The 12014-nt window shown below is 43.6% G+C and overlaps 1 protein-coding gene across 4 annotated transcripts in view; it reads right to left on the bottom strand.

The window, feature by feature from the left end:
* The window catches only part of Sh3gl3 (SH3 domain containing GRB2 like 3, endophilin A3), a 152125-nt gene that overhangs the window by 34261 nt on the left and 105850 nt on the right, over positions 1–12014 (bottom strand). For 3 of the 4 annotated variants that reach the window (XM_004852874.3, XM_087188455.1, XM_087188454.1), the window contains 3 exons: positions 9841–9913; positions 7273–7416; positions 3592–3725 (listed from right to left, as the gene is read on the bottom strand). In XM_004852874.3, the coding sequence (XP_004852931.1) occupies positions 3592–3725; positions 7273–7416; positions 9841–9913 (351 nt within the window). The remainder of the gene's footprint in view (positions 1–3591; positions 3726–7272; positions 7417–9840; positions 9914–12014) is intronic. The other variant, XM_004852875.3, reaches the window with a different exon arrangement.

Genomic DNA, 12014 nt, shown 5'->3' with positions numbered 1-12014 from the left:
ATGTAGCTCAGTGCAGAAGCCCTGCATTCAATCCCCAGTGCTGACCACAAAAAAAAAAAGAAAAAGAAAAATGATGCTCGGATACCATCTTCCAACCTTTATAAGATCCCCTCGCTTCAGCTCTGTTGACAGCCAGAGAGCTTCTAAACACATGAGTCATACAAAAAATAGGGACATTTTTTGGCACAACAGTCAGCTCTTCACCAAGAGACTAAAAACACACATTTTTAGTGCACGTGTTTGAGTCAAGGATATTTATGAGTCTTCCTTAAAGTTCCCAAACAATTACAGAAAAAGTTGTATAAAATGCTATCACTGAACACAGAGGTGAGAAAGACACAGGCAACCTCTGCCATGGAGAGATTTCTAAATGACATTAATCCCTTTAATAAGAAATGATAATGGTAACAGAGCAGTCCATTCAGGGAAAGGGTCACCTGGAGTGGTAGTGAGTTCCCTGTCACTGTTTGTATTCAAGTAGAGGGATACATGTCAGAAACAGCGTACAGCAGATAACTGTACAGGGCAAGGCAGGGGCTCTTCAAGTTTATGACATAAACCTTGGAAAACAGACATTTGATATCTAAAATGTGTGTGAAAACGGATAGTGCCCCTGACGCATGGATAACCCATGCTGTTCATTCTGGTGGGAAGCATGGCTCTGGCTTCTGGGATGACGAAGTGTGAAGGGGCTGATAGGACGGAGGAGGTCAGGAGCATTTGTCACTCTGGGCAAATCTCAAGTCAGCTGCGGCCAGGAAGCAGTGTGCTCTGTGAGCAGGCTCCACCCTTGACACAGCACAGTGGGACAGGAAAGGCCTCCCTGAACCTGAGGCTCTGAGCACCCACGTGTTTAAGTTTGATCTGTACAGTTTCCACATCAAACAGCAGCTGAGTAACAAGAAGCCACTTAGGAAATTATCTGGCTGCAGAGTGAATGCAAGATTTAAGACTAGGAGTCTTTTACACATTTCTTACACTTACTATGTAGGACCCACAGCCGTGCTCGCTGCCCTACGGGACCAGTCACCCTGAGGACTTTGCATACAGCCTTCCCAAGGTCAGCAGCTCAGGAAGAATGGAAATGTGCTGCGTTTCAGAGATGGAGGGCTCTGGTCCTCGGGCTCTGCACCTGGGGAAGGTGCTGGGGCATCTCTGCCACCCAGATGCCATCTCCTCTCTGGGTTCATCCCCTCAGTCCTAATCGGGAGCACAGAATGTGGCAGGGGTGTGGCTCCAACAGCAGAGCCAGCATGGTCTCCACCCTGAGAAAGTCACTATCCAATCAGAGAGGAAGACAAGCAGGATGCCAATGGCCAGGTATAGAAGGACACTCACTGAGCCCCAGCAGAATCCAGAGAGAGGACAGAGCCACCATGGCTCCCCTGGGAAGGAGCTGCAGACAGCTAAGGGGGATGGGGAGGCACCCACGGAGGAACAAGGGCCAAGCTGTGGGAGCCTGAGGGACCGTCACCCCAGGGTCAGCCACAGCTGCAGGGACTTGGGTCTCGTGCGACAGCCCTGTGTGGAGAATGGTGAGATGGGGGTGGGTGCTGCTGAACAGGAGGAGCCAGCAGAGAAAAGGGGGAAGATCAGGCTGCAGGGGACAGGACTGTGGCCATGGCAAAAGGGTGTGGACCCTGGATCTGTGGAGACCAGTAGGAGACAGCAACAGGGACATGCTTTCCCTAAGTTGGGGCAAGGATGGCACAGGTACGGGGCCGAGGGGCGCCCACTGGGGAGCGGGGTGCTTAAGGAGTTCCTGGAAGGCAGCTTCTTTTTTTCTTTTTCTCAGTACTGGGAAATGAACCAAGGCTTTCACACTGAGCTACAGCCCCAGCCCTTTCTGTTTGCTTGTTTTTGGGGTTTTTTCCCCAGTACTGGGGACCGAACTCAGGAACTAGCACTTGCTAGGCAGGCGTGGCACCACCGGGCTAAATCCCCAGCCTCTTGTTTGCTTGCTTTTGAGATAGTCTTGTTAGCTGCTAAGTTGCCTAGGCTGGGCCCAAATTTACAGTCCTCCTGCCTCAGCCTGCCAGAGTGCTAGGATAACAGGTGTGTGCCACCATTCTCCACTCAGCTTTCATTTGTCACCAACCCTCCAGATTCAACCATTCCCCACTTCACATCCTTTGCTTTCAGTGTAGACTCTTAAATGCTGAGACACACCCAGGGTCCTCCAGGACCCCAGCCCTCCCTCCGCCATTACTACCTGCCCCGGCCGGCAGACCACGCACATACAAGACTGCTCCCCAGCTCTGGCCCTTTGGCCGGCCTGTGCTGGATGAGTTACCCATCTGAGTCAGCCCTGCCAGCTGCTCCTCTTCCAAGGCTTTTGCAGTCCCAGCCAGGGTGAGGGAGGTGCCCAGGCTTGGTGTTCCTGGGTTGGCTTCTCCAGCAGCACCCCTCACAGCAGCTGTAGCTATTGACTCTCTCTCCACTCCACAAGGGCAAGAGCCAGTGCTTGTTTAGCAACATGTGGCCAGTGCCCACTCCAGTGGCCGAGTCCAGCAGGCCCCTGAGTCACCGCTGCTGGGAGAATGAATGAACCAACGAAGAGCCAAAGAGCTGGCATCCATTTGTTCCTTCCCAGCCCTCAACTGCAGAGCTGCTACTGGGCCAGTGCCCCAGCTCCTACCCTCTCTGTCCCTGTCACACAGCCTGGACCCATGGGATTCATATCTCCCACAAAATATCTCTGGAAAGGATAGGCTGGAGGAGGGGTGGGCATCAGAGTCATGTTTATGAAGGACTTTATAAAGCACAGACTGCTGCTGGCTTCACCCACAGAACTCCTGATTCCGGGGTCTGGGCTATGCCAGAAGCATGTGCATTTCTAATGAGTGATCCAAGGCCCATACTTCAAGACTCATTACACCTAAAGAGAGAAAACATCCTGAGAGAGGACATCCTGTCAGTTCAGTGACTTTGGGGCTGGCCTGAGCTGCAGTCAGGTCAGGTCTGAAGGCACTGAGAGGCCCCAAAAGAGGACACCTGGACCCCCAGAGAAAAGTCCCTGGTGAGGTAGACATCCTGGGCCTGCCTTCACATCTACAAAAGATAGAGCAGGTAGAGTGCAATTCCTTGCAGGGACCTGGAAGTTCCCACATATGCTCTGGAAAGCTACTCTTAGCAGCCTTCCAGAGAAAAACAGTCAACTCCTAGACAATGATTTCCTCAAGACGTAAGGGAAAATAAAAACCACCACTGCAATGTGTCCAAAACATGCAACTAAGATATATGATTTTGGTAATCAAAACTGTACTGCAGAGTTATGGAATCCTCTCCTTATGTGAGAAATGGCTGTAGAAATATGGACTGTTAGCCAGGCTTCTAGCTGGCCCCAGTGAGATGCAGTTTTAAAGCTGGGGGAGCATTTCACACGTCCCCACCCATCTCCACAGCAGAGAGGGCTAACTGTTCCCGGTACTCTTTCCCCATCAGCCCAGGAAAACAGAACCGAGTTGTGTTTTCACCACCCACAGTAAGATAACACTTTTGCTATGAGTCTCTGCAGAAACCAGCTAAGGATTTTAAACAAAAGCATCATTTGAAATAGGAACAGGTTTAGTTGTAGCCTGGAAGACTTACCCCAATCTCTTTTAAATCTTTATCTTGGAGTAACTGAAGTGGATCAATAAAAGTTTGCTTTACATTAATATCAAGAGAGTCTTTCACCTCGGCCATTAGCTTCATGGATTCACCAACCTCGGTCAACGCATTGCCTTCAACAGAAAATGCAAACATAAACAGGAGAATACTCCTAGTTATATTTTTTAACCAATTCCCAAAACTTTGCGCCTGATGGTGTAACAAGCCCTTCACTCCAGCATCTTTGGATCTTTACTCAAAAAGTATGAAAAAGCAAAAGTAAAATAAAATAAACCTTCCTGTTTTTCCACATTTTCCTCTCTACCTTCTGCGCTTTACCTCCACCTGAAATGAAACATACCTCAGACTGAAGCACTCGCCATGCTGGCCACTAGGTGGAGATCAAGCTCCTTTTAAAACCCGGTGCTCCTGGAAACTGGCACCGAGGGCTCCTTAGAAGCTGGGGAGTAAAATCTCTCTTTGTAAACAGTGAAAGGATTCATTCACAAGGGGCTAAGTGGTAACCAATAAACATCGAAATAGAAATAAACAAAGCCTCGTCTCAGCTTCTGGTTGTGGAGTCTTCTTGGGGCTGCTCTGCACCCCTGAAGATGGTTCTTGGGCTCCTGGCCAGGTCTCCAAGGCCGAAGCCCACCTGCAGGGTCACACTCGCCCGGCTCTCACCAGGTTCTGGCACGGAGGCCGAGCGGCCCTCCTGGGATTGGGCAGGAACAGGCAAGTTGGGTTGAGTTACACCCGGGTGTGTTGGTCCAGCTAATCTGCAGTAATGCGCAAGATTTCTGCAAACCAAGGGTACTGGCTGCTGGACACAGTGAGGACTGCAGGTCCTCAAGAAGACACCCAGGAGATGCTGCATTAGAACTGTTCTTCTTCTATTTGGGGTTTTCCAAATTGGTTTTGTAAAACAGTCTCTCAATTCCCAGGCTTGAAAACCTGAAAGCCCAGCCCAAGCCTAACCTTTGAATCCTTTCAGTCAGTCCAGGACACAGACAATTTATTTGCATGAAAAATAGGGAAGCATCTCAGGGCACAGGCTTGCTTGGGACAGGAAACAGCCCTCTGTCCCCAGTGCCCTGCTGACATCAGCTCCCCAGAACCCGCTTTCCTGTAAGAGGGTGGGCACCTGGAAGCTACCTAACTGGCTGGCTGTCACACTGTCACCTGGCCAGGTGCATGGCAACAATGTCCCCTTGGCCCAGCCCCTGCTGATGGTCACCTGTTCCCTCCACGATGTACCCTCAGGTAAGAAAAGTAGGAACAAAGTAAACTCCACATTATACTGCACTGGAGGAGATTGTTACCCACTGTCACTAATTAATTAATGTTTTAACATTGCAGATTTTTTGCAAATTTTCAAAAGATTTTTCCTCCAATTTCCTAGAATAATTATTATGGCCAAATAATTGATTTCTCATTTTCCATTTCCTGCCTCATTAGCACTACGTGAGTAGCAGCCATACCAAGTTCTCCTGGAAGGCTGAATATATTAAATTCAATTTGTCCTCAATTTCGTTTTATAATTTAAGTAAAGATCAACCAAAATATAATGAGTTTTTGTTTTTTTAATAGTGGGAGGGGGTTAAAATGACTTAAGCTCCATCTGGAAAAATAAAAATGTTAAGTATGTCCCTGTAATTTTTCTCACTTAAATCAGGAGGGGCAATTTTAGTGAACTATATTTTTAAAACTACAATACTTAAAACAACATGACATTGGATCAAAACAGGATATAGATTGAGAAAGAAGAGAAAGGATGGAAATAAACTTTAAAAAATAAAAATTTAGTCTATAATTTAAGGATCATCTCAAAACTGCAGGGAAATTTGGGCTTTTATAAAGCACTGGGACCACTTGGGATTTTGCTGTACAGTGTTGTCAATAAACTCGGGAGCTGGGAAATTTAAACAGAAGAAAACTTAACATACATTTCAAAAGAAAGTAGAAATAAACATTTACACAGCTCCCAGGGAGTTGGGATGGAAAAGATTTTCTACACATGATGCCAAATCAGAAAGCATAAAGGAAAACTAATGAGTGCCACTAAATAAAGAGTAAGACTTTCTCTATAAAGTGAGGTCAGAAGGTGGTGCTGCCTGGGGCCTAGCCTCAGCGTAGGAGACCGGCAAGGAGCCAGGGTCCTGCCCATCGGCTCACAGGTCAACAAGGAAAACAGGGAAAGGACACAAACATAGTTCCAGAAGATGATGGGTGACAAACATGAGCAAGATTCTACTCGTTGATATAATCTGAAAGTGAAATTAAACAACACTCTATTTCAAATTATCGGTTATTTAAAAGTAAATGAAAAGGATGAATTCCCACATCGGTAACTGTGTTGGGAAAGACTCTCTTACACTCCTAGCAGGAATGTCAAACTGGAATGATCGTTGTGGAGGGCCACTGGGAATATGTGTCAAAGGACCTAAAAAAGCCAGGCCTGGTGGCACTGGCCTGTTATCTCAGTACTCTGCAAGGCTGAGGCAGAAAGATCAAAAGTTCCAGCCCAGCCTGGGCAACTTAGTGACTTAGTGAGACCCATTCTCAAAAATAAAAAGTAGAGGGTGTGGAGATGTAGCTGGCCCTGGGTTCAATCATCAACACTGAAAGAAAACTGAACAAGTAAGTTCACTTTTGAGCCAGTAATTTTACTATGGCGAATTTCACCTAATAACATCAAAGAACAAAACTTGAGATGTTTCCAAAGATTTACTTATGAAAAATGCTTATTATAAATGCTGTGCAAAAAAATTACATGAAAAAAAAATTTGATATGATGTACATATAACTATGTACATCCAATATTATGCAGCCTTTGAAAGCAATATTATAGAAGATTCGTCATGATTCATGATATAATCAGCAGGAAAAACCAGGTTACAGAAGAAGATATATACTACAACCTGGTTCAGATTTTTAAAGGTTTATCTATTTTTAAAAATACACCTTTAAGAATAAACAAAAGAAGGGAATGGGATTAATATGAGAAAATGGAAAAATAAGAACAAAATCTTTGTAAATAGAGAGGAATGGAGGGGTTGAAGGGAGGGCTGGGCAAGGGTGAAAAATAAGAACCAAGAGAGACTGTGTAAAGGTGCAAATTTCCAATGATGAATGTCATTATATTGTATACCTAAAATGTACCAATGATTAGAATGAATAATCGATAATGTAAAATAGGAAGAAAAGGTCCAAAGGGGTAGGGGTAGTGGGAGGGGCAGGGGAAAGGAAAGAAGGGAAAGGAAAAATGATGAGAAATGGAAAAAATGGAAATAAAGTCTTTGTAAATAGGGAAGGGTGGAGGGGGTGAAGGGAGGGCTAGGAATGGGGAAAAAATAAGAACTAAGATGCATTATGTAAAGGTACAATTCCCAATGAGAAATGTAATTGTGCTGTATACCTACAATGTACCAATAAAAGAATTTAATTTAAAAAAAGAATAAACAGACGATATAGAGGATACACAACAAGGAGTTTAATGAGGCCTGTCGGGGGAGCTGGATTATGGGTGGTGGCAGCATTTCTTTTATTTCACTTGCCTTGTTTTCCAAACTAACTGCAATGACTATGCATTAGCTGGTAGTAGGAGAAAAACTCTAACATTGTCAAGCAGAAGTTATTGTGCACAACTCATACCCTCCTCTCAGGCAGCCCAGCACTCACCAAAGGTGGAGTCCTCCCCAAGCTCCTTGCCATACTTCAGCATGCAGTCCCCCAGCAGCCCCTCCGTCTGCGGGTAGCCCGTGGTCTTCACCTGCCCTCGGATCTTCGACACAGTATTCAGCATTCCTAGCTTAGCTCTATATGCTTAAAAACATCATCATTTGTAATTCCTTAAAGTTACCAGGTAGAGTGACAGAAACATAGCATTTAACAAACGCAGCTGCCCAAATGGAGGTCACCTTATACAAACACCAGAGGCCCAAGGGTGCAGGGAGCCAGAGACCTGTTTCATTTCCTCAGGACTTGCAGGATTCTTTACCAAGGTGGGTGCTGAGCTTGCTGTCACATAACCATGTGGAACACAGAAACTAGGGCCCATGTTGTCTCTCAGTAATAGCAGGAAGGGCTATAGTAAGTCACCCACAGGGAGCCACTCTGGAATCACTTGAAATTACCAACTCCCTAATGTCAGATGCTGACACCTGTGTAGACCAAATTTGCAGGGACCCAGTGTAAAGCAAGAATAGAATTGGGAGGTGGATGCTTCAAGCTATCAACTGGTAATTAATATCCTCATTGTGCTCCCCAGGGCTGATTCAGCTGAGTGATATCCAAGGTCACTAGGGAGACAGCCAGGAGGAGGAGACAGACCCTGGCCATAGTGAACAGACTCCCTGATGTGCAATTGCTGCTTCCTACCTTCCTTTCTCTCCTCTGACTTAGGCAATGAGTCTACTCATCCCCAGCCTGTGCGACACACTGTACACTCCTAGGAGTCCAGAGGAGCCTGTGATCTCCAGATCTGCCCTCAAGGAGCTCACAGTCTAGTTACACAGGGAGGCAGAATATATAATTGTGGAAATCAAGTCCAGGGTGATGCTGGGAAAGGAAAAGATGTCAACACGCTCAGGAAAGACTGAACAATGCTCCTACAATGTGCAGGAAGCAGCGTCAGTGAAGTGTAGAAGAGGAGACAACTATGATACTATCAATGGACAAGGAGTAGGCTGGTTTGATCTAAAGAGAAATTAATACAGGACAAAATGAGAGGCATCTGGGGCGAAAGTGACTATGAATTGAACACCAGCCTACAGGTTTGAGATTCCATTCTCACTCTGTAAGCTAGAGTGATTCATGTATCAGTTTGTGGTATTTAGACTTTTATTTTTAATGCATTCTAGACTAGTGTGCATCAAACTTTAATATGTGGGCAAATAACCCAGGAATCTTGTTAGAATATAGAGTCTGGGGTGGACCCAAGATTCTGTGTTTCCAACAATTTCTCTGGGGATGCTGGTCCTGCTGGTCCACGGACCAGACTTTGAGTAGCAAGGCTTAGGCAGTCAGTGCCAGCCTTTTGCACCCTGCCAACCTCAGCCTCAAAACCTTGATCCTCCAGCTGCCCAGGCCCAAAGGCTTCACTTCCTACCACGCACACACACACACACACGCACACACACACACAGCCTGTTTCCCACTATTGGAGTGGGTGTGTTGTGCACTGAGTGATAGTCATCAGGACTCCCCCCCTCTTCTGCAAGAAGAACCAGAGATCTCTGGTCAAGGGACACTTTCACTGCTGGCCAGCACCCTCCCACCCCATCCCACTGTCAGCTCTTTTGGGGCTGGTGTCTCTATCTGACAGCGCATTCTCACACGCCAGAAAGCCTTCAGATAGAAGAAACACTTATTACATATTTGTGGGCTGACACATAGGAAAAGGAGCTCATCGTTTCGATAACTGATGAAGCCGGGAGAAAAGACATAATCATCAATATAATTTTAAAGTAAATTTTACACTTGCCATCCTCCCTGGATAAATTTGATAAAACTTAAAATTTCTTAAATTTTCACTTTCTCGATTTTAAGATGGTTATGTCTGTGCTGATTCCTACAATCAAAGGGATCACAGTAACTACATGCAAATAGTAAGTTCATAAAAATTAAAGGCAGCATCAGAAATTCACAGCCTGTAAATTCGCAGAACTCCGGGCTTGGGCGCCCCCTACCGGTTCATATAATTCACAACCTAAGAAAACATGGGGCCCACTGGTTGAGGACTCAGGAATTAAAAGACCTCCTCTGGAGAAAGCCAATGTAACAGGGAACTGGCTTGTGTTGTTTTTCAAATTCATCACACTTCCTTTCGTTAGCATGTGAGCAGTAACATGAAAATCCTTTCAAATTAATATACAGGATGGAAGAACAGGACCCTTTAGAACAGGATGGAGTGGTTTTTTTTTAATTTAAAGAAGAAACAACTAAGTAAGAAAATATTTACAAAACATTTAGCAGGTTTCTGAAGCACCTGTTAGAAGGTGCCTTTGCTTAGCACTGCCTGCAGCTAGTACTCAGACCAACAGTTACTGCTGTTGCTCATCAACAAGGATTCACTTGGCTACTTCTGGTTACTGAAAACTTAACTTTTAAAAATTAAATCTCAACATTTGAACATGGCAGGGGAGTTGCTTCTAGATTTTGTCAACCAAATGCCAAGTATACTGCGGTTATTAGAGTCTGTGACAACAAATAAGCAACAGAATATTTCAAGACATTTTCCAACGTTACCTGGATTCGGCTGAAGGTATTCAGTGGCTTTTGAAAGAATCTCTGCAACTGCTTTATTGGTAACATCTATTTTCTTAAAAACAAGACAAAAGACACAGAAATGTTAGTAGCAGAAAATTCAATGAATTCACTGAACAAATAGAGAAGGGAGTTTCATTAATTTAATACTTTTAACACCACTGTGATAATTGTAATCCATATGAATGTTTTCAACATTTTGGGAAGAGGCAGTATTTTCCCGGTTTTTAATGTTGGGATATCTATCATTTCCTGCCAATGAATGACATCAGAGAGCTCTATTTTCCTTCTTAACATGAAAATGAATGTTAATGAAATATTTACAGAACTGGAAAACTTATTACTTCCCATTGAATGACTGGATAGACCAGAACATCTCCAAACTTTCCTATCGGCTAGGCGTACTTGAATGTCTATGCTTATCTATGCTTAGTACTGACTCGTATTGAAAACTATCTCAGTAATTATCAAGAGAATCATAAATATTAGCATTATAGCTAAAGTAAACATGTTCAGTTATGCTATGGTCAGAAGATGTTAACATTAAAGTTTTCTCTGCCTGGTTCAGATTGAATCTTTCTTTTTTTCAAAAACTTTCTGGTTGTTAGTTAACAGAGAATATACGGTAGAGTTAAGTATGCAAATTTCAGTAGCTTTATTTTATACTATCAATAGCCTGCAAGAAAATGTAAAGGAAAAGGAGATTCCTATTCATAAGAGCAATAAAAATATGAGCAGTAATAATGGATAAATCCTATGAGAAACTCACAGTAACCACCTGAAAACCACATTTCTAGATGAGAAAACTTAATTTTGGAAAGATGTAAATTAAAGACTCATCACAGTTTCATTTTTTTTTCTTTTTTGGTTAAAACTTGGAAAATTTATAGTAAAGTTAGATTCATACTGCACGCTGAATTTAAAATACTGATCTATAAAAAACTCAAAATAAAAAAGAGCATACTCTAAAATACTGGAATAGGAAGAAACTCCTAAGTGTCACCTGGAACTCTAAGGTCATAAATTAAAAGACCAAAGTTCTGACTTTATGAAAATTAAAAACTAAACAAGGAAAGACAACACATGGTTTGATCCCAAAAAAAGTGGCAAATAGAAAATTCTTCAAAGGACAAAGCATTACATCTACAGCACACAGAATTCTTATTAAAAATAAATAAACTTGGGGGTCAGGGATTTAGCTCAGTGGTTCCGGTGCCTGCCTTGCAAGCGCAAGGTCCCGAGTTCAATCCCCAGTGCCAAAAAAAAAAGAAAGAAAAATAAATAAACTCAAGAAGAAAGAAGCAAAAGAAAATATACTGGCAATCTACAAGTGAGGGAAAACATAAATCATGTACAAACATTTGACAAAATATTCATAATTGTCAATTAAAAAGAACTTACACTCAGAAGATTGACAAAAAAATTTTTAAGATCAAAGATGCCCAGTGTTAGGTATCATACTGGTGTGGAATGAAGGGCCGTTTCAGACAGGATGGTAATGCAAAGGTATTAGGGCTGTTAACCAATATTAGGGCTGTTAACCTGCCAGCTGTTCCATTCCTAGAGATTTATCACATAGAAACATGATGGCAAAGGGCAGTGGTGCAGAAAGGTGCCTGTCTGTCCATTCTGCGTAGTGTTAAGAATCAAAAACCACCGAGAGTGTAACCAATAGGAGGCAACTGGATAAAGTGTGAAACGGCCACGTAAAGAGATACTCTTTAGTCATGAGAAAAAATAAATAAATAAGGAAGGTCTGTATGCACTGGGGAGATGCCCGAGGCACATTGCCAAGGAAGAGAGCAAGCTGTCGCCTGGTTAGTAATGAAAACAAAAGTTTACTTTTTAACTGTAAAACTATGCTCTGGTAAAGGGTCTCAAATTTTCAAAGGACAAATTAATGGAAAAAATTTGTCCCCTGAGCTGAATGCCTAAATTCGGAGCATCAGAGAAACTTAAAAAAGCAGTCAGAAAGAGTCAGACATGACTGAAACCTACTGCTGATACCTGAGTGCTGTGTATGCAAGCTGTCCAAGAGTGTGCACGCGTGTGTGCAGCATCTGGCTACATAACAAGCTGTAAACTTTGAGTTCTCTCCAGAGTGTTCAGCTGGGAATGAAGCTCCTTTGTGAAATGTGTAAGAATTTTTCACCTCA

The sequence above is a fragment of the Heterocephalus glaber genome, unplaced genomic scaffold, assembly GCF_053883595.1.
Source record: "Heterocephalus glaber isolate CG9 unplaced genomic scaffold, H.glaber_assembly_v1.0 deba00001531, whole genome shotgun sequence".
NCBI classification, from domain to species: Eukaryota; Metazoa; Chordata; class Mammalia; order Rodentia; family Bathyergidae; genus Heterocephalus; species Heterocephalus glaber.
This window is presented reverse-complemented; position numbering and strand designations above follow the sequence as displayed.